This window comes from Lagenorhynchus albirostris, chromosome 13 (assembly GCF_949774975.1).
Source record: "Lagenorhynchus albirostris chromosome 13, mLagAlb1.1, whole genome shotgun sequence".
Taxonomy (NCBI): domain Eukaryota; kingdom Metazoa; phylum Chordata; class Mammalia; order Artiodactyla; family Delphinidae; genus Lagenorhynchus; species Lagenorhynchus albirostris.
The window spans coordinates 67,073,748-67,098,488 of record NC_083107.1 but is presented as its reverse complement, the minus strand read 5'-3'; the positions used below and the strand labels follow the sequence as shown (position 1 = coordinate 67,098,488).

Sequence of the window (24,741 nt, the reverse complement as noted above, 5' to 3'; positions counted from 1 at the left end):
CTGCAACTACCGAAGCCCACATGCCTAGAGCCTGTGCTTTGCAATGAGAGAAGCCACCGCAATGAGAAGCCCGCGTACCACAACGAAGAGCAGCCCCCGCTCGCCACAACTAGAGAAAGCCCGCATGCAGCAACGAAGACCCAACACAGCCAAAAATAAATAAACTAAATTAAAAGAGAAAAAATTAAGTAAAAGGGGGAATAATGTCTTTAAAAGGAGATTTACTTATGTCTTTGTTCAACAAACATTTGAAAGACTAGATCTCTAGTCTCTTCCTTCAAGGAACTCAAACTCAGGGAGATAGATGTAATAATTATAGGCAATGTTTCTGGAGGGCTTCCTACATAGAAGGTACCATTTAAGTGCTTTAGATGTATTAACTCTTTTTTTAAATAAATTTATTTATTTTTATTTTTGGTTGCATTGGGTCTTCGCTGTTGCGCACGGGCTTTCTCTAGTTGCGGCGAGCGGGGGCTACTCTTGGTTGCCGTGCGAGGGTTTCTCATTGCAGTGGCTTCTCTTGCTGGGGAGCATGGGCTGTAAGCGTGCGGGCTTCAGTAGTTGTGGCCCATGGGCTTAGTTGCTCCGCGGCATGTGGGATCTTCCCGGACCAGGGCTCAAACCTGTGTCCCCTGCGTTGGCAGGCAGGTTCTTAACCACTGTGCCACCTGGGCAGCCCAGATGTATTAACTCTTAATACTCATGACAACCCTGTGAGGTGGATATTATTATTGTCCCTGAAGCACAACGATGAAATAACTTGCTCAAGGTCATGGCATTCCAGTTTAGGGAAGGATCATCGTTTATTTAATTAATCCCTAATCATTAGGCCCAACTGATAAGTAACAGGGCTGGGATTAGGATGGAGGCTGGGTGGCTCCAGAGACTGAGCTCTGAACCCCTGCACCAAATACCTTGCTCTTTTTACACACAAATAATGGGAGATAAGTTCAGTAGGTACAAACTACCATGGGAGCACAAGGAATAAAACAGTAGACTTGTCAGGGGTGGAGGATGGAGGGTGGGGCCAAAGACGGGGGTAAATCAGGGAGCAGAGTTTACAGAAAAGTAGGCAGAGGCAACGTGGACGCTGCAAGACCTGCTCAGGTGTTTAGATTTTATACTGAAGATGATGTGGCCTGAAGGATATAAGAGTATAGGCTGGACGATGGGAGGACTGGTTGGGAGGTTTCTAAAACTGTCCAAATGAAAGGAAAGGCACATCTGAACATAGGCAGAGCCAGTGAAGAGGAAGAAGAAGAACAAGATGACCAGAGTGTGTACTCCACCAACACAGAGAAATGTGTGTATGGAATAAGCAGGCTGGGGGAGAGGGAAAGGGGGCCAAAGAGCACAAAATGACATATAGAGTACTGATAACTTCTGAAAATGTGTAGGCACACATACTGAACTCCCAGGGTGTAAACAGAGGGAGAGAATGAACCCAGACTGACGGCTCAGCATGTCCTGAACTAGGTCCTCTATGAGTGTTACTTCATTTAGTGCTCCCAACTCTGCCAGGCAGTATCATTCCTATTCTACTGGCAGGGATACTGAGAGCCCCAGAGATTAGGTGAGCTGTCTGAGGGGCATGGCTTGTCTGTGATGGAGCCACGGTGTGTGCCCTGGATTGTATGACCCCAAGTTCCTGCTCTTGCGACCCTACCATGGAATCTTCCTCATTCTAGTAGAAAACTTCATGATCCATGACGTTTGGATCAGGACAATTGAGGGAGAAATTCAAACTAGGAAAACTAATGTGTGGAAGACTAGCTTGGAATCATCACCCTCCTTCATCCCCCTGTAAATCCTGCACCACCACCTTCTGTTAACCCTGTCTCCAAGACAGTTCTAGATGTTTCCACATTTCCATTCCCAATGTCATCACCGTAGGACAGCCTGGGTCAGCCCAATCCTGCCCAGGCTCATTTACTTGAATGGCATTGTATCCTGCTCTTTCTCTGATCAAACTTTTTTTTCAAGGATTTTTTTTTTTTTTTTTTTTTTTTTGCGGTACAAGGGCCTCTCACTGTTGTGGCTTCTCCCGTTGCAGAGCACAGGCTCCAGACGCGCAGGCTCAGCGGCCATGGCTCACGGGCCCAGCCGCTCCGCGGCATGTGGGATCTTCCCCAACCGGGGCACGAACCCGTGTCCCCTGCATCGCCAGGCGGACTCTCAACCACTGCACCACCAGGGAAGCCCTGATCAAACCTTTTGAGAAGGAACTTTTCAAGACTTCCTAATGAAGTTGCTTCCTAAATGGTCTTCCTGTTCCCACTCTTGTTTTCCCCACCTTCTGAGGGATTAGGTCATGCCTCTGTCCTCAGCCTCCCATCACACTCAATATAATCCAGTGTCTCCGGCACGGCTCACTCTCTTGGGACCTCCTTCTCTCAACCTCTCTGCCAAGGCTATTCTTCATCTATGTCAAGCATGTTTCCACTTCAGGGCCTTTACACGGTATTTCTCTCTGCTAGAAATAACCACCCCTCACCAACCTACTCTGAGATATTTCCATGGCCCTCACTCATTTTATTCAGATTGCTACTCATTTATCATGTTCTCAGAGATCCTCCCTGACCACCCCCTCTAAAAAAGCATTTTTCTTTATCCCCAACTTCTTACCCTGCTTTAGGTTTCTTTATGACTCCTAGTATTACACAGGCATGCATGCACATTCCACCTCCTAGGAAACCATTCTGCTTTGCCCAGGGGGTTCCTGGGCCAAGGCACTTTCAGTGTTAAAACCGCAGAAAGTTGGGACTTCCCTGGCAGTCCAGTGGTTACAAATCCACCTTCCAATGCAGGGGACGTGGGTTCGATCCCTGGTCAGGGAACTAAGATCCCACATGCCACGGGGCTACTGAGCCCACACGTCACAAATAGAGAGAAACCTGCACACTGCAACGAAAGATCCCGCGTGCCGCAACCAAGACCTGACACAGCCAAAAATAAGTAAATAAATTAATTTTTAAAAAATAATAAAATGCTCAAAAAAAAAAGAAAAAAAAAATAATAAAATGTTAACTCCCCCCTAAAAAAACCCCAGAAAACAGAAAGTCCCAGGCAAACTGGGATGGACTGATCACCCTACAGTTCCTCTACCAGAATACAAACTTGATGAGCAAACACTTTATTTTGTTCTCTGCTGTATCCCCAGCACATAACACAGTGCCTGGCACAGAGTAGGTGTTCAATAGATAATCACTGAATGAGAATACATGAACAGTTTCCTGTTTCAAACAGCATCAGGTTTAAACTCTCCTGCCCAGCATTCCAGTTCCTTCTTGACTGCTCATCTTAACCACCCCACCCTATTTCCTACCACTCCCTGAGTACACCCTCTGCCCCAGGCATTCCAGGCTCCTTATACTTTTGCAAACTTCACCAGAAAAGATCCCTTCACCGGAAGAGCCCTCCCCTGGCTCTCCTACCTGAGTGTCTCTTTGTTATGTTTTGCTTTATCTTTTGAGATCAATGCCAGTGAAAAATGGAGGAGGGATGCATGTCCCTATGAGAATTCCCTAGGGCATTGTTTGAAACTATCTACTCCCAATGCTGAGAATTAGATAGGACTTCCTAAGGGGAGGAAGGGAAATCAAACATTGGTATTTTCCAAAAGTTCCCTAGATGATTCTGACAACAAACACACAGACACTTTATGTGAAAGGCACTGATGTAAACCCCACAATGCTTCACAACCCAGCTCAAGCCCCCTCAGCTGCACCAGTTGTATTATGGCCTTACCTGACCTCACTGTTCTCTCCCTCAGGAATTCTAAAAAGCTCAGGATCTGAACCACACTCCTGCAGGCCTGGCATAAAATATGGACAAATCAGGGTTGCGTAAGTGGGACTGTTGGCCTGGCCCGGGAGCCCTCTCACGTGTGTGGGACAGGCATTCCCCACCCTCCCCCTGGCTGTAGGTGTGAATGAACCCTCCTTCCCTCTCATTCCGGAAGTATCTGCCCTACTGAGAAATCACTCAGCTTCTGCTCACTCCCATCCTGCTTTGAGCAAGCTATCCCTGCCATCAAAGCAGATTACAGCCACTGCCAGGGCCCACCCTTCTCCTCACTTCCCACTTCCTCTCACAACAGTGTCCCAGAGCTGGTCCACCGAACCAGCCCCAGTCTCTAAGGTGCGCTGCCTGGCTGTTCCAGCAGGGCTCAGAAATCAGACCAACCTGGTGACTCAAGGCAAGCCGAAGGCTTTTGAGTCTTCATTCCCACATCTATGAAAGGGAAAATACTGACCTCACAGGATTTTTAGAGGGATTAAATGTGATAGTAAAAATTCCCAGCACATGGTACACTTAGGAACCTCCTGCCAGAAGCCTTCTTTCTGACAAAGGAGCAATGCCTGTCACCTGGGCATTGGGACACTGGCTCACCCAGCCAGTTTGGGTTCTGACTTAACAGAAACATCACTACTAGAAGTACCTCAATGTCACTAGAGTTTGGGATTACTCAGTCTCATTCTCTAGGTGGTTTGTACCAAACTGGAGAGGAGTCTGAGGGGCTTCTTTCTGGCAACTAGAAAGTCATTCTTTGAGTTGGTGGCACTGTTAAACCACATATGGGCCAAACAGAAAACTGCTGTGCTGATCGTTGACCAGACTGCCCTGGAAGACCAGAGGATGAAAAATAGGATAAGGATGGGGTGGGGGTAAAGGGTTCTAGGGATTCCTGTGCAGGAAACAGAGGCAGATGAAGAGAGTAGGTTCTTGCACAGCATGACAGCCAGAGGGGAGGGGGAGAGGGGAGGGGGGGGATCTGGGCTAAGAATCATTAGGTCTAGATTCAAGTCCTAGTTTTGCTATTAAGTCAGTGCAATGTACCCTTCCTAGATCTCAACTTCCTCAACCACAAAGGGAGTGAGATCAAAAGTAATTGCATCCACCTCATTACAAATAGCTCAATTTCATTCCTTTTTATGTGGATAGACCTAGAGTCTGTCATACAGAGTGAAGTAAGTCAGAAAGAGAGAGACAAATACCGTATGCTAACACATATATATGGAATTTAAGAAAAAATATGTCATGAAGAACCTAGGGGTAAAACAGGAATAAAGACACAGACTTACTAGAGAATGGACTTGAGGATATGGGGAGGGGGAAGGGTAAGCTGTGACAAAGCAAGAGAGAGGCATGGACATATATACACTACCAAACGTAAGGAAGCAGCCGCATAGCACAGGGAGATCGGCTCCGTGCTTTCTGACCGCCTGGAGGGGTGGGATAGGGAGGGTGGGAGGGAGGGAGACGCAAGCGGGAAGAGATATGGGAACATATGTATATATATAACTGATTCATTTTGTTGTGAAGCAGAAACTAACACACCATTGTAAAGCAATTATACTCCAATAAAAAAAAAAGTAATTGCATCTTTTCTCTTAAAAGTTTCCAGCACATACATGTTCACTCCCTTTTTTTCCTCCTGCCCTTACATTCCCTATCCTTTGGTTTGGAGCCAACTCCTTCCTGGCAACCAAAACTCCAGACACTATGAACTGTCCTCAGCCACCCCGACCCCTGCCCCCCTTATGAGATCAGAGGTATCAGAGCCTCACTCTCCATGCTGCCAGTCCAGGCTTTGTTTATCATTTGGGGCCCAGGTCTGCCTGTAAATTAGAACTAGGATTGCTTCATGCCTATTGCTTCAGGTAGTGGAAAAAACCCTGATAGATGTTTTCTGCCATACCAAATTGGAATCCCTCAATGGCTTTTCCCATAAACTTTGTTATACGTAATTGGTGGTTAGAGTCCATATTACCATGGATACTCTTCTACAGTTACATTAAGGATTAAATTGATTTTGCAGACGGATCTAGGATTTAACCGCCACTTGTACCACAGTCTCTGTGGGAAAATATATTCTGTGTTCCAAACAATTGACCTTTTGGAGTTGATCCAGTTCCTAAGTTGGGGACAGCCTGTACAATATTATGTTACATTTTGGGTTTCATTTGTGTGTCCTAGAATCAAAGACTTGTTAGAGCTGGAAGAAACTTTGGAGATCATTAATGCAACTAATTTTGTAGGTAATGAAGCCAAGGTTCAGAAAGACAGAGAGATTTGTTTAAGGGTATTCAGCTACTTTGGTCTCCCAACTTCAAGCCAATGCTTTTCCCACTATCCAAATCATTTTGTGGTCGTTTTCCCAAATAGCCATTAAACCACTTGAAAGTTGGGAAGATCATGTTTTCTTCAGTACAGAATCAAACATACTAAATATTTCATAAATACTGAAACAATTCATTATTCACTTTGCTTTGGAGGTCTATTCGCTATAAGATGTCCTCAAATAATAAGTAACATTAGGGTATTTCAATTAAGAATGTATTTATAGTAGACTAGATTTGGTTTGAATCAAGATTTGAATAACTGAAAAATATTCTATTTAACCAGTGTTTCCTATATAAAAGGGTCTATTAGGGTTGATGTCACTCCAATAAATATTTTTCACAGCTCACAGACACATCTGGTTCTAGTTTTAGGAGATACATGCCATTAATTTTAATGTGGTCTTAGGGGAGAGCCACTCATTTTATAACTACATTTAAAAACTTAATATCCCTTTGTTTGTTTTATTTACCAAAGCCAACTGAAACAGAGACTTATGAAACCATTCAGAAGCAAACCTTCTCCAATTGAAAAGGTGACAAACATAATTTTGATATACTATATGAGGAGAGCCACCTTCATTAGAAACAAAACACTTAAACTGTTTTATTTGAAACAAACTTTCCCATTTGGTGTACTTTTCTTCACCAACAAACACATTGAGTTATTTCTTAAATATCTTTGAATGAGAAAGATAGGAGAACACTGAAAGAGAAACAATCTCATATAGGTAGATGACATGGTTTTATTGTAACAAACTAGGGAGTGACCTAAATAGACAGCCCTGTAATCTAATTACGAGGGGAAAAAAAAAAAAAAAAAAGAGCCACAGACCAACTCTTCAAAAATTAGTCATCCTTTGTGATAGCTGCCCTCCAACTTTAACTGTCTTATAGTTAACAGTTATACAGTTAACTCCTTCAATTACTAGGCATTTATTTTTTTTATGGTATAAGAAAATGTATTTTCACAAGATATTAATTATGTACCAATAAAGCATTTAAACTAAATACAACACTTCAAAACATTCTGCACAAAAAGTTACAGATCACATTTATTTAATAACAAAATGTCTAGTTCTTTAAGAAAATATTTTTTAAGAACTTACTGCAATAAAATTTTCCAACCAAAGAAAAAAATATTAAACAAATTATGGTACAAGACATCATAAAACTTACTAATGTAACAAATCAGGCAGAATTTTGTGCTAGAAACAGAATGGGGACATCTAAATAAAACAAAAATTCAGAAAATGTGTATTCATAAATTTCTGGTTAAATGAGGCTTAATGTTGTTAAAGACCAGGAGTCTTTAAGCATCAGACTTTGTTTATAAAAATAAAAAATTCCCCAAACATTAGCAACATACTACCTCAGCACAATTTTTTTTTCCCTTTACAATTCAGAATCCTGCCGTTCATTTGTCAAATATATGAACAATATCTAGTTACTTCATTAAACTTAACCAACATTACCCTTCGGATACTGATTCGGTTGCATTATTTTTTTTCCCAATGAACCTAGAGCCTATGCACACTTAGATAAAAACTGGTCTTAGAAATACTTTATCCATGAATAATTCTACACATATTCAATGAAAGCCTACATTTCCAGGCCTAGAAAGAGGAAGACAGACACCAGGCCTGCCTACAGAGAACTTACCAACTAGAATACAGCAAGTCAAGCACTGGTTTTCAATCACTACGAGTCTTCATTTCACCTTTCAAGATGTGCACAGATATTGATGTCCTCTCTAAGGGCAAATAAAATCTTCCCTTATGCCTATCATTCTTTAGATTCTCTATAGGGAATTTTGAAATCTGTATGTTGACAAGGCCTATGCTTTGCTTTCTCTGATTGCCTTCTGCTCCTTATAACAATGTCAAGTATTTTATTTTCCTTTCAGTTCTTCCCAACATAGCCTCTGCAGTTTTGTCTATCCAGTTTGGCCTTTTCTGTGACACTCTGTTACAGCTTTCTGCTCCCCTTCATTTTTGTTTCTTTCCTTCTTACTAGAAGCCTGGTCATCTGGGCTTCCCCATCTGCCTTTCCTAGCTTCTTATTCATTCTAGTAACTAATCTTAACACTTCCTTAAATGTTGGGTCTTCCGTAGGTAGAATTAGTGAGCATTTCAGTTAGCATTTCCTTGAGCTCTGTTGTGAACAATAGATCTTCTTTACAACAATACTTTCTCCCCGAACGTTATTTGGAAATATCATCCTAATATTCTAGGATATTAGGATTTCTGTTTTAAAGGTTTTTTTAAAAAAGATCAATAAAGGAATGCATAATTCAGCAACTGATGCTTCTACTTTAGTCTCAAACTCTTTGGCATGGGATACCAATGTTACACGTAAGGGGCTAGATCAAAAATTCAATTTTTGGCTATTTGAATTTTAAATTAAAATTTATAAGAACTCAAGAAGTTTGAAACTTTAAAACAAGCTAAATGATAAAAGACAGTTATTCATTGATGTGATCCTTTATCATAAACGATATATAATGAAGAATTCAACTATTTTTGTGTCTGCAAGTCAGATGCTATCAAGCAAACTGCCACGTATGGATTGATAAGTTTTTACGTTTTTAACTCAAAGACAAATAGGAAGATTCAGTAAATTTTAATTTTCCAAATGTTCTCAGAAAGAATGATCAGAAGCACCCTCCAGTTATGACACAGGTGGATAATCCATTTACCCCCAACAAACCACCTGTGTGTGCTGTGAGGTAGTAATGTGACCTTCTATGGTGATGACACCCTCAACAGAGAAGTGTCCCCTCTTCACATGAAGAGTGTGAACAACAAGAAGGGACAGAGAGTTACCTTTCATTACTTCATCAACTATTGGTGTTTTCATAGGATTTCAAATGCCTGACTCCAATTTTACAACAATAAAAATACCAATATTTATTCTGGAAGGGGATTTTATGTTCCAAGCAGCAGATATTAACAACTTCCAACACAATCTCTAGGAATTATTCGCAGTTCTGAACCGTGCTTTAGAAAAACCTTTCCAGCAGTCTGTGCAGGATTTATTCCTATTCCATCATTGGTAATAACTGCACCTGTTGCTGCAGGAACTTTAAATTCTTCTGCTGCAAACTTTAAGACTGCTGTAAAAGGTGTACTTTCGGGAACACTGAGTACTTTGTACGGCAGCTGCGGGTCCGACGTCAGTGTGATCTTAAAGGAAACCTTCGACATGGTGCAGCCGGTCTGGACAGAAACCCCACGCTAACCTAGGCATTTATTTTGTGATCATTTTATCTTGAAGCATACACCAGAGAGTTTCCTTAAGAGACAATGTTCCACTGAGAGAGAGAGAGAGAGAGACAGAGACAGAGACAGAGACAGAGAGACAGAGAGAGAGAGAGTTGGGGGGTGTCAGAACTGGAGGAAGGGGGAGGGTTTTGGCCAAGGGCAGGGGAAGAGGTATTTGGTTATACCTGGCTTTATAATTTGGGGGGCTAAAATGACTGAGGACATGCCTTATGGCTTAGCTGATCACTCTGGTGCTTGATTATTCTCTCACATGTGTATTGAAATGAAACCAAAAGTAAATCCTAAGCAAAATTCTTGGCCCTGCCTAGGTGTATACCAGGTCTGGCTCTGTACTGACAGGGGTGGCCTCCTACTGATGCATGTGTCCTTGTCTGGTTTCTCAGTATCCTTGAATTAAGCTGACTACAAAAGTCTATGACATTTGATATACAGAATGGCTGCCCTCAAGGTATATCTAGTAAAATTTAGATCTTACTGCCATTTAAGACTATTAAACACTTGATTAAGAGGAATCATATTCATGGAAGGACAGCCTGATGAATGTTGATTCATTCATTTATAAGTTATCCTGGATTAGTCAATGCAGCAAAGAGCTATATATCACTATCACAACCTTCACACTTTGCTACCTAAACCTATTCACTTTCACACCATATTGGCTACTGGCTAATATCAAGAGGCATATAAAACAACCCTATGAAAGTCTGTGCTGTGTTTACTAAAAGGAATCATGAGGCTGCTGTTCACTGTGTTCCAAAGTGCCTTCTTTGAGGACACTCCATAGGGACATCTTTCTGATCTCAGCACAGTGATAGTTGAGCTCCTCTGAGCACTAGTCTGGCCCAGGTATTTCCTGTCAGTAAGTACAAATAAAATCATGATTTTATTAAGACCCTAAATCATGATTCCCCAAGTCCTTTACAATCAGGAAGTCCAATTTCCCTCCACAGACATTTCTGGAATTACCCAAGGATATTAACATGCATGTTATGCCTCCCTAAGCCCAGTGGTATGCTGGTAAATGTTTAACAACCAGCTTTCTGGTGGAAAAAGCTGATAGATTTGTAACATGTGCTAATTTCCTTGGTGTAAATACTGCTCTCACTATGGCCAATATAATATCACTGAAGGTAGAGTTGGAAAGAGATGCATAGCAGCATTTCATTATATAGTATTTCCACCATACAGATACAGTACATGTTAACAACCTTTAGACTACACATAATAGTAAAATGTAGCAACATAAATAGAATGTGATGAATCTTGAGCAATAATTACCTTTGTTTTTGTTATATTTATTTGTAAGTCTATATAATTTACTTTTTAAACAATGACTCTGTTTAACAACTGGCTTGCAAAATTCTCTGAAAGTTTAACAACTGGCTCTCATGAGCCAGTGTAAGCTGGCTCCCACACACCACTATCTAAAGCCACACTGGGTTGGGAGTCTAGCTAATAGTTTGCCCTCTAGTCTCTTGGATTAACAATCCTGGTCTCATCAGGAGCAGGACCTTAGCCTGATCCTTTTCCTAAGTCTTGCCACATGTCCAGAAAGAGAGGGAGGCAGTTTCCTACATGCAATCAGAACCACTCCCTGCCAGTCCTCTGCTCTAAAGTCTGCTGGTCTCCAGGCTCAGGTGCGCTACAGAGCTGCTGCCCACCACACATTGCTCCTACACCAATGGCAGCCTTCTCGTGTCCTGCTTCCAAGCTGCTGACTTCCCTAACTGACAACCCCCATTCTGCCTATGGACCACTGCTCACACTCAGGCCAAGAACTTCCTGAGAGTCAGTATCTGTCAAGTGAGGCTTCTGTCTCTTTGGTACCCGCCTACCCTTGAACCTCATCGTGGCTCTGACTGCCTCTATTGCTGCTGCTGCCTGCAGCACTGTCTCCTCTGACCTCTGGATCTCCACCTCTTACCTCTTCCTCTGCCCTCAACCTCTTATCCACATTTTAAGGTCTAAATAAACTTTGAAAACTGAGATTCACATAAATGTGACACGAAAACTCACATAACCAAGTAGGATGAAATGGAAGTGAAGAATGATCCCCATTTTACAAAATGGGTATACATCTATCTATCTATTCCCTGCTTTTAGAAAGTTCACTGTATGCAACTTTGCTTTTATGAAAGACCTACGTGAGTATCTTTTTCCGCTAACCAAAAGAAATCCAAAGAGGATTTTCACTGTTACAAAAAAAGGCGAAAAGTAAAAATAGTGATTAGCGTTAGTTCTGCAGCAAGCCATTACAGAGGAAATGCACACATCAAGCACCGCCAAGTTCCTTCTCTAGGAACTGTACTCAGCATCTCAGCATCAGGCTGCCATAACTTTGAACTGTGTCTGTGAGCATCTGTGCTTTATCTCCATTTATTTTGTGCACCTGTTAGCAAGATGTGTCCTAGGGTAATTGCTTCTTTGCTTTATGACATTTCGGCTCACGAAAAGTTTCATAAGAATGCTCTACTTCCTTGGTGTAAATTTATATAGACATATATATGTCTATATAAATAAATATATTTATAATTATATTATATATGATATAAAATATATAAATATATATTCAGAAATAAAACAGAAAAGTGGTTAGCTATGGCTGGTGAAATTATAGGTGATTTTTATATTTTTTCTTTGTTTTCCAATTTCCTTCAATAAATACGTTTTATTCGGGGGGGGGGGGCTGCTTTAACGGCAACTCTGACTTGAACTGATATGAGGCAAAATGCAGTCTTTATTTACCTTACATGACATGGATATTCATATGATTTTCTTTAAAAAAAAAATAATGCTTCAGTTTATAGTGAGCTGCCCCAGAAGCTGCTGGGGTGTTAAGTAATACATAGTATATGCACTAAGCTTCAAAATCTGAAGACGTCTGATTCTGAATTCTTATATAATATTTTTGGAGGGGGATCCCACAGGAAAGTTGGTTGGGCCCCTAGTGATAGAGCTCTTTCATTTTTATAATAGTGCCTTCTTACCCAGGATTCGAAGGCACTAGAAAACCTGGTGGGGTGGGGGTGAAGGGGCATCTCCAGCTGCAGGCAGTACCAGACGGTACTCAGAACCACCCTCTGAGCTCTTCTGACTCCCAGAACTCTGCTGAGACCGGCCTCTCTCTGCCCTCCTCAACTTGGGGTGATTTTCTCTAAGATGCTCACTTTCTCTCTGTGCAATCCAGTTTCCTTTGAGTGTCCCTTGTCCCTTAAATATATCTGAATATATATAAACCCTAATGGAGGACAGGGTTCAAAGTTCTTTCTCACGGGGTTCATGGGCCCCATGAAAATTGGAGGATAAGAAGACACCTTAAGTGTTCTAAACATTCTGTTACTCGTTTAGAGGCTCATGGAAGAGATTTGGGAAAGTGGCATCCAACTCCACAAGCTGGTCTATTCAAGCCTCAGTTCCAGCTCAGCCAGAACACTTACTCCACTTGCTACTCATTGGTTGCAATTTTCCTTGGTTGCTAGAAAGCTTAGAATCATATTTGTGACTTATCCCTAGCAAACCATAGGACCTTACACCATGCATTTTACATACAATACTGCTGGTTTTATCTTATCTTTCCCACTCTTGGTTTTCTTTTGTGCTCTCTTTCTCTGTACATATTTTAAATTTATCCTACTTCAATGTATTTACGTAAGTTACTTTAAATCCCTTCTTCTGGAATAAAGCAGGGTATAAATAAATGGTCATTAACAAAAGAGTTTGATGAGGATCCATTCCTTCACCTATAAAGGCCCTAAGATGAACTGGTGGCAATAAGAGTCTGTGAAAACTACTCCAGACAGGATCACCATTATAGCTTGTCACCTGTTCTGTGTTCACCACCAATCCACAAGCTAAATCTTGAAATGGAAAGAAAGCTAGAAAAAAAGGGATCAGGAAATCCTATCTCTGTAAGTCATCTGAACCATCATAAAGCACTTGATTGGATAATGCTTTTTCCCCAAAAAAGTATGACTTGTGTTCTCGACATTTATGTTGTAACACATGCATATTTAAGCATCTCAGTTCACATACACTGAGAGGGAGTATATCACAATTGTTGAGTGCAGACTCTGGCACTAGGATGCCTGGGTTTGAATCCCAGATCTGCCATTTACTTGGGGCTAGGTATTTAACCATACTGTGCTTCAATAAATTCCATCTACAAAGTAGAGAGAATAATAGTACGTACCTCACAGGGCTGGTGTAAGGATTAAATGAAATAACATATGTACTATAACATTTAAAACAGTGCCAGAGCACATACAGGGATCTCAAAAATGTTAGCTATCATTAGTGATATGTGAGTGGGAGAAGCACTGCCTTGAGCCTGAGACAGCATCTTGTTTGTGAGTTTCTGGACAAACACCTGAGGAATGAGTGAAGACTTTTGGTCTGACCACTTCTGAGAACAGGCCCAAAACTCTTGCTTACCCAGATCCTTTGCGTGGCTACTCTTTCCCCTGCTTTTCTAGAGGCAGAATTCTGTGGTGGAAAGAAGAGGTGGGCAACCAACCTTCCTGAGCCTCCGCGTTTCTTTGTCCCTCTCTTCTACATACCAGATACAGTGGGAGCTGCAGGCACAAAGATAAATTGGGTTTACCGTGTAGGAGCTCACGGTCGAGTGCAGGAGATAAATGCAAAAACAATTACAAGGTAGGATGATTAAGCAATATATAATGAAGGTATTTTTCTTGTTCAAAATGCACTGTGGAAAAGCAGTATCCACAGAATGGAAGATGTAAGATATGTGAAAGCGCTCTATAGAAGGCAGACAACGGTACCCATGTAAAATATTATTACTGCTGACCCTCCCAGGGCCCTCTTTAACTTATTTCATCCAGGGACACTTGGGCAACCAACCTTGTGGAACCGTAAGGTATAAAACCCCTTACGTGCAACGTCAAACTGCTCCAGCAGAGTAACCCCTTCTTGCTTTCCAAACGTGTAAACCCAGTTTCAAACATGGGTAACGCAGTCCGCGTTTCCCGCTTACCGGGAACGAGGAACTACTTGCAAAACCAGGGACTGAAACCAAGAAAACAAAAGCAAGGCGGAAAGAGCACAACCACATCTGCTGAGCGCCCTAGACCCGGGAAGCTGGGAAGCGGGAAGGCCAGTGCTGCCTACGCGCGCTCTGCGTAATGGGAGCTTCCCCAGCGCAGCAAACCCTGGGAGCCTCAGGGGCGCCACCTGCGCAGCCGCGAAGATTCGGCGCAGTGGAAGTGGCGAGAGAGGCCGCCGCACCTGCGCGAAGGCAGTGGCGCGGCGGCGGCGGCGGCGGGAGAACCGAGTCCAGTGCGATTGCGCCGAGGCCGCGGGCGAGGCGGGGCCGCGAGCGAGTGCGCCGTGCGCCTGCGCGGAGGGCTGCGTGGCGCGGTGGCGGGGAAGGGCGGTGTGAAGTGAGTGGCGCTGCGGGAGGGGCCGTCGGCGGCGCTGGTGAGCTTTGCGGAGTTGGGCGGTGCCGAGGAGGAAGAGGAGGTGGGGGCTGGGTCTGACGCGGCCCGGTTTTTGGGGGCTCCCCTTGTTTTTTTTTTTTTCGTGGGTGCCTCCGAGTGTGTGCGCGCTCCACTGCTTGGTGGGAAGGGGGTGGGGGGAGGGCCCGGGGGAAGGGGGAGTTGGAACCGGGGTCGAAACGCCGCGTGACTTTTAGGTGAGGGAACGCCGAGCGGTCGCCGCAGCGTCCGCCGTCGAGAAGCCCTTGTTCCCGCTGCTGGGAAGGAGCGTCTGGTGCCGACAAGATGGCGGACGGGGAGCTGAACGTGGATAGTCTCATCACCCGACTGCTGGAGGGTGAGTCGGGGCCCGGCCGGCCGCGTGGAGGGGGCGCCTTCCTTAGCCCTCCTTGTTCCTCCGCCGCCGGAGCCCGAGGGGACCCCCCCTTCCCGCCCCGAGGCGGCCCCCGAGGAGGGGGCAAAGAAGCTGGTGGGCCGGGGGGAGCGGCCTCCGGGAACACCGCCGAGGGGAGGCCGGGCGTCAGGGGCTGTCCCCGCAGGCAAGTAGTGCCCCAGCGGACCTTCGGGGACCCGCACGGCGGCGCGCCGGCGGGGGTGCCGGGTGACCCTTCGCGAGGAGGGTGCCGGGATGCGTGCTCCGGGGCATTGTACGCCCGTGGGACGTGTATTTCTTCTCTGTTCTCTTTGTGCCTTGCCCTTGGATGCCTCCGCTTCTTGTTATCGGAGTGAATTTTTAAAAATCTTCTCCTTGAGTCGACTGTTCGATCTGTTCGGCATTTTTACATGATGCTACAGGACAAACTCTATTCAAGGAGAAGATAACGTGAGCGGGAGTTGAGTCCCGCCCATGTATTATTTAGCTTTAAAGCATAGTAAGCCAAAAGTCTTTGACCGAGCTGAAGATGCACGCAAGAAAAATGTAGACACGTTTGCTGAAGGGATTGGTTTTCGGGTTTGAGAATTTTAGCAGGTTTGAGCAGGATTTAATTTCTGCACAAACTTAGAAAAGGTCGATTGTAAAGCCTCTCTTGTGTTTAAAAGATATTTACAGGTCTTAGCAGCTTTTGAAGTTTCTGGGCCCTTCTGTTTGTAATTGGATAGTTTTATGTTAGGGTCGGGGATTGAGGGAAAGGGAAGAGATGGAGAGACCAGGGTATTATCCAAAGTCAGTCGCTGCCTTCTGCCAGTGAATCCCTTTACCCTAAAATTTGCGTCATCACTAGCTGCTTTGTGAGTGTGTAGGAAAGAAATTACGCCATTTAAAAAAATAAATTATTGTTCTCTCTGTCAGAAACCGTGGAAGGATTACATATCCATTGTTACTGGCTTTCAAATTTCCTGAAGATAATTGTTTGCCACCGTGAAACAGTGTGTACTTACATTTGGAAAATCATCGCAGAAGAAGATTGTGTGATTGGGGGGCGGAAGGGAGGGCGCTAGTTCCTTTTTTCAGCCAAAGTGTCGGTGTTTTATCAGTTCTCTGTGTACCCGTTGTGTAACAAACTACAGTATACTTGCTCCAGATGTGAAAGCCTTCCAGCAGTCTAAGACTGAGTCTCTTAAGACTGAAGAAGAAGCAAAGTTTCACCAGGAACTCTTGTTTGCCTTTTCCTTTACTATCAAGTTATTCTTGGGAGGCCCCCTGGTGCCTGCAGTCAGTGTTCACACAGATGTGAACATCTTACTGGGTCTGTGAGACATTTGCTTTGGAAAAGTGTATGTATTTTTTGTAGTTACGCATTGTTATAAGAGGGAAGTGTAGCTATTTAAAAATTTTAATATCTTGTTAACTTTGGGGGAAGTTTATGCTCACCATGAACTTGGCTTGTAAACTTAAATATTTAAAAATCTGATGCTTGTATCTCAACTTCTTTATTTTTATCTTACATAAACTTACATATTTATATACTGTATAGGCATAAAACACAGCAGACTTATGTGTTTTTAAATCTTTGATATGGGATCTTTTAAGTCAGATGCACCCTTTTAAGATTATAGATAATTAAGAAACTTCACTAGTGGATTGTTCAAGGTTGTTAAGAGAAAAGATATGGTGAGGAAAATAGGCTAAGTGATTCTGTTTGTTTCTTTGAATTCAGATTACATACGTGTTGGGTTCTGGTTTTGGATGATCATTTTCCAGACGTTTTCCCCTTTTAAATTAGCAAGCATTTATTGACCTGCTTTGTGCCAGTCACCAGGAATCCAAAAATAAGACACAGTCTCTTCACTCAGGGAACTCCCAGTCTAAACAAGTGACTTTCAGGCTTTTTCAGCCTGCTCTCTGACAGTAAAGAGTACCATTACTTGCTTCTTAATCCCGGGAAGTATGTTTAGTTTTGACCGTGCCTCCCTGGGATTCTTAAATTCTCCTCTTCTCCTTCCTTTTTCCAAAATCTAGACCTGTCCAAAGACATCCTAACAGACTTGGATTTTCTAATAAATAATTGTTTTTAATCTTCAAATAAGAATTCTTTTGTCTGCCTTGATTTTCAGTGATGTTACATGCTAATTATTAACTCAAATTCAAGTAAAGCTGCTTAGCAGAATAGCTATAGTTAGATTTTTTGCTTGTTTGTTTTCAGTATTAAATGAAAGTATTGTACAAGGGAGGTGAAATCAGCAGGACTTGATCTCATTTTAAAATGTTGACTGTAGTTCCATAACATATTCTTGATTTTTTTATTACATCAGATTGCTAGTCAGCTATAACCCTTTTAGTAACTTTTATTACCAATCAGCTATAACACTTTTAGTAATTTTATGAGTTTCTTTGTGTTTTTTAGGTGGCCAAATGATGTTCACTTCCAAAGTGCCTTTTACGTTTAAATTTTTTGTTATTATTTAATGCAGAACAGTATACTGATTTATTGTTTGGATAGTGCATGTTCCTTCAGTATATTTCTTTCTTTTTTTTTTGGTACGCGGGCCTCTCACTGTTGTGGCCTCTCCCGTTGCGGAGCACAGGCTCCGGATGCGCAGGCGCAGGCTCAGCGGCCATGGCACACGGGCCCAGCCGCTCCGCGGCACGTGGGATCTTCCCGGACCGGGGCACAAACCCGTGTCCCCTGCATCGGCAGGCGGACTCTCAACCACTGCGCCACCAGGGAAGTCCCAGTATATTTTCTTGAGTTAAGTTTTACTTAACCACAAAGCCAAAGATGCCTACCACTCTATCCCCTTTAGTGATCCTGCTACCACATTCTTGTTGAAATTGAAGCTAGTTCCTATGGGTATCCTGGAAAATCCAGTAAAAGCTTTTTACTTTGATCAGCAGTTCCAAAAGGAGTTAGGATGGCAGTGGGAGTATAGAGAAATCACCTGGGGAGCTTTATTCAGACTATAAATGTTGAATTTATTTTGGAGGACTTGAAAAAGGTTGAGTAGAATCTGCTTGTTTGGGAAGAGGGTTGTGTGGAAACCTGCTTCCCGATGGTTGAGATTGTGCCAGCTCTGTTCCCAACAGTTTTATTGAGATACAATTCACATACCATACAGTTTCACCTGTTCGAAGTGTATAATTGAGTGGTTTTTTAGTTGTGCAACCATCAGTCACCACAATCAACGTTAGAAAGTTTTCACCACCACCACCCTCAAACACAGCCCTGTTTTCACTAGCCAACAAATCCCTTTTCCCTTCACCACTCCTCCCATTACTTGGCTACCCCTGACATACTTTCTGTCTATAGATTTTGCCTGTTCTGGACATTTCATCTGAATGAAATCATACATTATGTGGTCTCGTGATTGGCTTCTTCTAACGTTTTGAAAGTTTATCTATGTTGTAGCATGTGTCAGTATTTCATTCCTTTTATGGCCGAATAATATTTCATTGCATGAATATACCACATTTCATTTGTCCATTTATCACTTGATGGACATTTGAGTTGTTTCCCCTTTTTGGCTATCGTGCATAATACTGCTATGAATGTTCATGTATAAGTGTTTGTGTGGGCATATGTTTTCATTTCCCTTGGGTATATAGCTGGGAGTGAAATTGCTAGGTCAAATGGTAACTCTGTTTAACTTTTTGAGGAACTGTTAGACTGGTTAAAGCCTCTTTTCTGATTAAATTGTTTAATTATGACCCAGCAGTCTAAAGATTAGGCAGTTTGAAGGAAGTGCTAGTTGATATTGGCAACCTCAACTTCTGCAGGGATAGTGTTGTTGTGTAGACCCAAGGCCAGGTCTGTTAAAAAAGAGCAGGTTGAGGAATAGGGGAGATGGTCTTAGGGATACTTTCTCTCTTCTCTTGCTTCTTTTTAGATGAGAAGCTAGAGAAGGCATAAAGATGCTACATTGTTCAGAGATTCAGGGATTAGGTTGGTTGCTTGGTTTTCTTGTCAGTTCCAGCAAGTGAGGGAAATTTTGACAGTTTGAAGAAGTAGTCCAGAGTATTTTTATTTTATTCGAAAATACAGAGCTGGAGCTTTTCTGGTAAATGTCTAAACCAAGATTAGAATTTATTGGGATTTAGAAATCTATTTACATTTGAGTCTAGAGACAGGATTATATTAAGATTTAGGATTAGTGAGGTAAAGATAGTAAATTTTATCAAGTAGGTTTTTTGCATCTGAAGTCTTATTATCCACATTTATCTTTTAACAGAGTATCCATTCCAGTAGTATACGTTCTCAAACAACTCTTAACAGGTAAAATAACGTCAGTGTTAAGAATGTCAAGATATTTAGAAATAATTAAAATCTCAGTTTCAGAAACAACCTTGATCCTGGAAATCTTGGGCTATAGGGATGCAAGAAGAAATGGTTTGTAAATGTCAGTAGGCTTAGCAGTGGTGTGGTGGTGGAGGATAGGGATTCCCAGTTTAATCTTCTAGGATTTAATTTTGAGTGAATACAAATTTATACCCTCAGGCAGCGATCACTGCTCCTCTAGCAGCTGTAAGTAGCCATTTCAAGGCTTATTCTTTCTGGGAAAATAGGGGATCAGCGAAGATAGGAAGCAGAAAGAGATTAAGGTTACAACTCATCTTTCTTTTTGTAAACCCTCCACCTTCCCCCAAGATTGAATATGATTACCTTTGAAGTCTTGGTTTTTGGTAGGTGAAATGTAGTTTTTTTTTTTTTTACACCTCATTCTCTGAAATACACTGTGCCTCAGAGATTTTCCATCTTTAAAGATAAAATGAAAATGCTTTAATAGAAATTGTCTTTATTCCACAATTAGAAGTAGGGGACTAAAAATGCAGAAAGTCATTCTGAAGTTAAGTAAGTACAAATAACTAGTTGCCAGTCTTTTCCTAGTTTAATGGAGGAATTCAGTTCCTGGTCTAGGTGGGTACTTGTCATGCAGTAGAAAAAGTAGTAAAAGGACAGGGACAATTGTCCTTTAATCTGCCTACCCACTATTCACGTGTATAGCAAAGTGATTTATGAGGACATACATAACCTTCCTAATAGTCACTGACCTCAGGGCTCTCCCTTCCCAAATTTACCCACATCTGTGCAAAGACAAATAGAGGTATTTGTGTTACATGCGCGATCTGGTGGGAATGTTGCCTTTGGGTCTTGATATATGCTGGCACTGTGTAATTTGGAGGTTTTGACACAGTTTATTTCCCCATAAAGGAATTTAATCCTTAGAATGTTCATCAGACTATGCCTGAGTTCCCATCTAGTCAATTTCCAAACTATTGATCAAAACATTTTCTTGCTTTGAGTGCTTGTCTAACACCATTTTAACTTTTCCCTTAATCCTACCTACTATTTTCAAGATTTAGAGAAATCAAAAGTTACTTTTCATGGGCTTCCCTGGTGGCGCAGTGGTTGAGAGTCCGCCTGCCAATGCAGGGGGCGTGGGTTCGTGCCCTGGTCCGGGAGGATCCCACATGCTGCGCAGCGGCTGGGCCCGTGAGCCATGGCCACTGGGCCTGCATGTCCGGAGCCTGTGCCCCACAACGGGAGAGGCCACAACAGTGAGAGGCCCACGTAATGCAAAAAAAAAAAAAGTTACTTTTCATATTTAAGGACATCTATTATATAGCTTTCTCTAATATTTAGCAGTTATTATGGCTCTTTTTTATTTTAAATAGTAAACTGAGAGGCAAACTTTATAGGTACTCGTAGGTTCATCTGTGTTGTTTGAATATGTATCAAATAATTGAGCCAAAGTAGTGAAAGAAAATGACCAGGCTTCTGGAGTGAAAGTGAGAGAAAGATCTAAGTTATATAATGACAGAAAGGAACATATTTTATGAACATCAGACCTTAACTGCAATAGTTATGTGAATCCTGAATGATAATAGATATATACTCAATTAAGTGTTTATTCAAGGTAGTTCAGTAAGTATTGTTATAGTGGGGGACCATGTTTATACTCGCTAAAGGTACAGGTTCTGCATGTATTATAATTTCAGCTCTTCCTCAGTTTCTTCTGCATTTTGAGGATGATAATCGACCTGCTTCATAATGTATCTGTAACAATTAAACTGGTAGAACGCTTAGACCATAATAAAAGCTCAGAAAATGTTAGCTACTGTTATTGTTTAGTATAAACCTGAGTGTAAGGTAATAGAGGGCTTCTTATGCTACTGAGCCCTGGACTCTCCTCAAAGGAATTTTTGAGAAGGCTATTTCTTGTGAGGATCTAACAGATGTGCCCTCCACATTGTTTGTTGCATACAACCACTCATACATAGTATGTATGTATAAAACATTTCTTTCCTATTCCCATTATTCAGAATTTATAATCTGGTTTGACATATTAATGTTGGTGCTGAGGGGGAGAGATATTTTTAGGCAGAAATAAATGGTGAAAGGTGATTTAAGGAGATTCGGTGTATGCTTTCTTTTGGCTAGGGGCTAGAGAGCAATGGATTTCAAACTTTGAATCTTGGGACTACTCTGTACTCATAAAAATAATTGAGGGGCTTCCCTGGTGGCGCAGTGGTTGAGAGTTCGCCTGCCGATTCAGGGGATGCGGGTTCGTGCCCTGGTCCGGGAAGATCCCACATGCCGCGGAGCGGCTGGGCCCGTGGGCCATGGCCGCTGGACCTGCGCGTCCGGAGTCTGCTCCGCGGCGGGAGAGACCACAGCAGTGAGAGGCCCATATACCGCAAAAAAATAAATAAATAACTGAGGAGAAGAACTTTGATTTGTATGAGTTATTTATCAGTACTGTGTTAGAAATTAAAACTAAGAATTTTAAAATATTCTTTAATTCATGTAAAATAACGATAATAACCTATTCATTTTACATAATCAGAGTTTGTTTTCTACAACAAAAATAATAGTGATAAGCACATGTCTTTAATGTCTGGTTTTGTAGAAGACAGAATTCTCATATCTGCTTTGCTTCAGTTTGTTTTGATACATTGTTTTGGTTGAAGTATATGAAGAAAATCTGTACTTTTACAGATACAAAGTTGTAAAAGGAAGGAGTATTTCAATAGCCTTTTTAGATAATGGTGGATATTCTTTAACATTATACCAGAAATCGACAAGTGATAATTTCTTAAAGGTTAGTTGTAATGTAGAATCTGTAATATTGTTCTCTTACATTAAAATCCATTTATCTATCTTGCATTTTAAATGGATCTTACAAATGACTTTGTAACATGCATTGGTCGTTTTGAAAATACTGGTTAAGCTGATTTATGCAGATGTTCAAATGTTGACACATTTTATACAACATCAAAAAATTCACATTTGTTAATATTACAGCAAGGTATCAGAAGAGTCCTTAAGTATGAAGAAGCTGTCAAATTCATGGTGTTGGATACAAGGTTTCCAAAATTTTAATTTTCACTAGCAACAAATACTGTCAGTTGTTTTCTTTGAAGTGACAGGCTCACTTTGTTCATTTTCAAGAGTATCTGTTAAATATCTTAAGTGTGAATAACCATAGTTTGTCACTTGTGCTTTCTAGTAAAAGAAATGGTCTGTGAAAGTAGCTATATCAACTTGGAACTAAAACAGTCATACAAGTGCTCTTTTTGAAGACAACCATTGTACTTTGATATGCAACAGAAATGCTTCATGGATACTTTCATTTCATCATGCAGAATATTAAAAAGATGTATACTTGTTGGTGGCGATGTAAGAAAATTGATTGTTTTTACTGCTTAATCAAGGGCAAGGGCATTTTAAATTGAAACTGGACCTTTTTTGTTTCGCTGTGTGTGGCAATTTAGTGCCTCTGATTTGGTTTCTGCTGAGGTGTCGGTGTTTTAAGGTGTTTTAATCACCATTGCTTTTGCACCATGCAGATGTCAACACAGTGAAAAAGGGGATCACACTCGTGAGAACCACAGGACTAGGGTGCTCCCTTCTTCTGTTCCTGAAATGTCTAGTCCTCCCCTGTATCTGTTAATTTTCTTCTTTACTCTTTTTTCATTATCTATTTGTTTACTAGTTTACCTGGAATGATTTTTTTAACTTACGGCAATACACAGACCCCTCTGAGAAATCTTGAAAGCCCCGGACTTCTCAGAAAAGTATACATGTGTATGTGCATACACAGTATTACAGTTTGGGTTTTTATACAGAGCTCCTGAAGGCCATCTGTAGGCTCAAATGACATTAAGCAGGCAAACTTAAGATAAATTGAAATTATGGCAGTGGCTTAATTCTTTCATTTAAAACCAAAATTCCCCATTCTAGCCAACTGTAAAAATTTTACTTTTTTTTCTTTTTTGTGGCTTAAAGTAGACTCATACTAAATATGGAGAAATTGCTGTTTCATCTTAGAAAAAAAATTTAGGAAATCTGGATTTATGTTAACTTTGCTGTTGATTAGTATGTAACCTTGAGTGAATCTTTTTGGTAGGGTAGAAGTTAAAATGTTAAAGGTTAATGAAGATTACTAAGATTTCATGTGGCAGATGTAATAGTGGAATTAGGTGCTTTTTTCTCCTTGGCATTCTTTCTGTTTTAGAGAAGGCAGTTATTAGTAAGAACTTGCTGGAGAAAATAGCAGATGGTTATTGAAAGATAAAATTTAGTGTATACACAACACAGACATATATAACACACACCATTTGTAATTTAAAAAACAAACCTGCATTGAAAAGGTTTTTACATGAATATGAAATTTGAAAAATAATGATGGAGTATAAATTTTTGTAATCATGCGAAGAAGGGACTTCTTTTGGGGGAAGAGAACATTTTGCTTAATTGAGGTTCAAAGTTAGTGTTCTGTATCATCAAAATCAACTGGAAGTGTTCATCTGTTAATGCTGATCTATAATGAGATTTTATGTATTTCATCTTGGAAGGTGTCTTAACACAGATGGGTAGGTACTACTGAAACTATTATCAATCCAAAAGCATGTGGTTTTAGTTAAGTGATTTTAGTCATCACTTGGAAGGTATTTATAGAATTTTATTAGTCCTCTCTTAATATTTGCCTTTTATCATGTGATAACATTGCACATTAGTCAATTCCAGTGAGAGGTTAGGTGGAAGCTCCTCACCTGCACAATTAAATGGATTTTGATTTATTTTGCACTAACACTGAGGTCTAAAGAATGCTGTAAGAACTGTGGTTTGAGCTTAGAAAATAGTGTCCAGTGCAAATCTGTGAGGGAATGAAGATCTCACTTGTTTTAACATTTGACAGCCCTGGAACTGTGTAAAGCAACCTGACATTTGCTTGTGATTACAAGCAACATTAGTTGTCAGAGTGACTTAGCATAGTGTATGTTTCACACATAAGTATTTTTTCACATTTTAATTTTAGGTTGAATTATTAAGAAACATTATCAGGTTTGCAGCAAGATCTAATTTATAAAACCTACTCAGTGCTCGATAGTAGTGATTGAGGGTGATTCTCATTCAGAAAAATGTCAATATTGGCCTCAGCTCAAAAAAGTCACAATAAAACTTTATCACTATTAAACCACTGAACTGCTGTGTGGTAGGG

General features: G+C 41.3%; 2 protein-coding genes across 3 annotated transcripts in view; one reads left to right on the top strand and one right to left on the bottom strand.

Moving 5' to 3' along the window:
- Positions 1-8,799: 8,799 nt before the first annotated feature.
- LOC132531216 (ubiquitin-fold modifier 1-like) lies at positions 8,800-14,445 on the bottom strand. Its single transcript, XM_060168857.1, has 3 exons — positions 14,267-14,445; positions 13,838-13,977; positions 8,800-9,435 (listed from the first exon to the last, which is right to left on the bottom strand). The coding sequence occupies exon 3, from the start codon at positions 9,326-9,328 to the stop codon at positions 9,071-9,073; it is 258 nt and encodes an 85-aa protein (XP_060024840.1). The 5' UTR covers positions 9,329-9,435; positions 13,838-13,977; positions 14,267-14,445; the 3' UTR covers positions 8,800-9,070.
- Positions 14,446-14,731: 286 nt separating this feature from the next.
- The window catches only part of PPP1CB (protein phosphatase 1 catalytic subunit beta), a 38,474-nt gene continuing 28,464 nt past the window's right edge, over positions 14,732-24,741 (top strand). Inside the window, exons 1-2 of one of the 2 annotated variants that reach the window (XM_060169033.1) lie at positions 14,732-14,842; positions 15,057-15,196. In XM_060169033.1, the coding sequence (XP_060025016.1) occupies positions 15,145-15,196 (52 nt within the window). In that variant the 5' untranslated portion in view covers positions 14,732-14,842; positions 15,057-15,144. The other variant, XM_060169032.1, reaches the window with a different exon arrangement.

What these genes read in the sequence shown, in the direction of transcription:
- LOC132531216 (XM_060168857.1), bottom strand. Translation starts at nt 9,328, where the DNA reads ATGTCGAAGGTTTCCTTTAAGATCACACTGACGTCGGACCCGCAGCTG.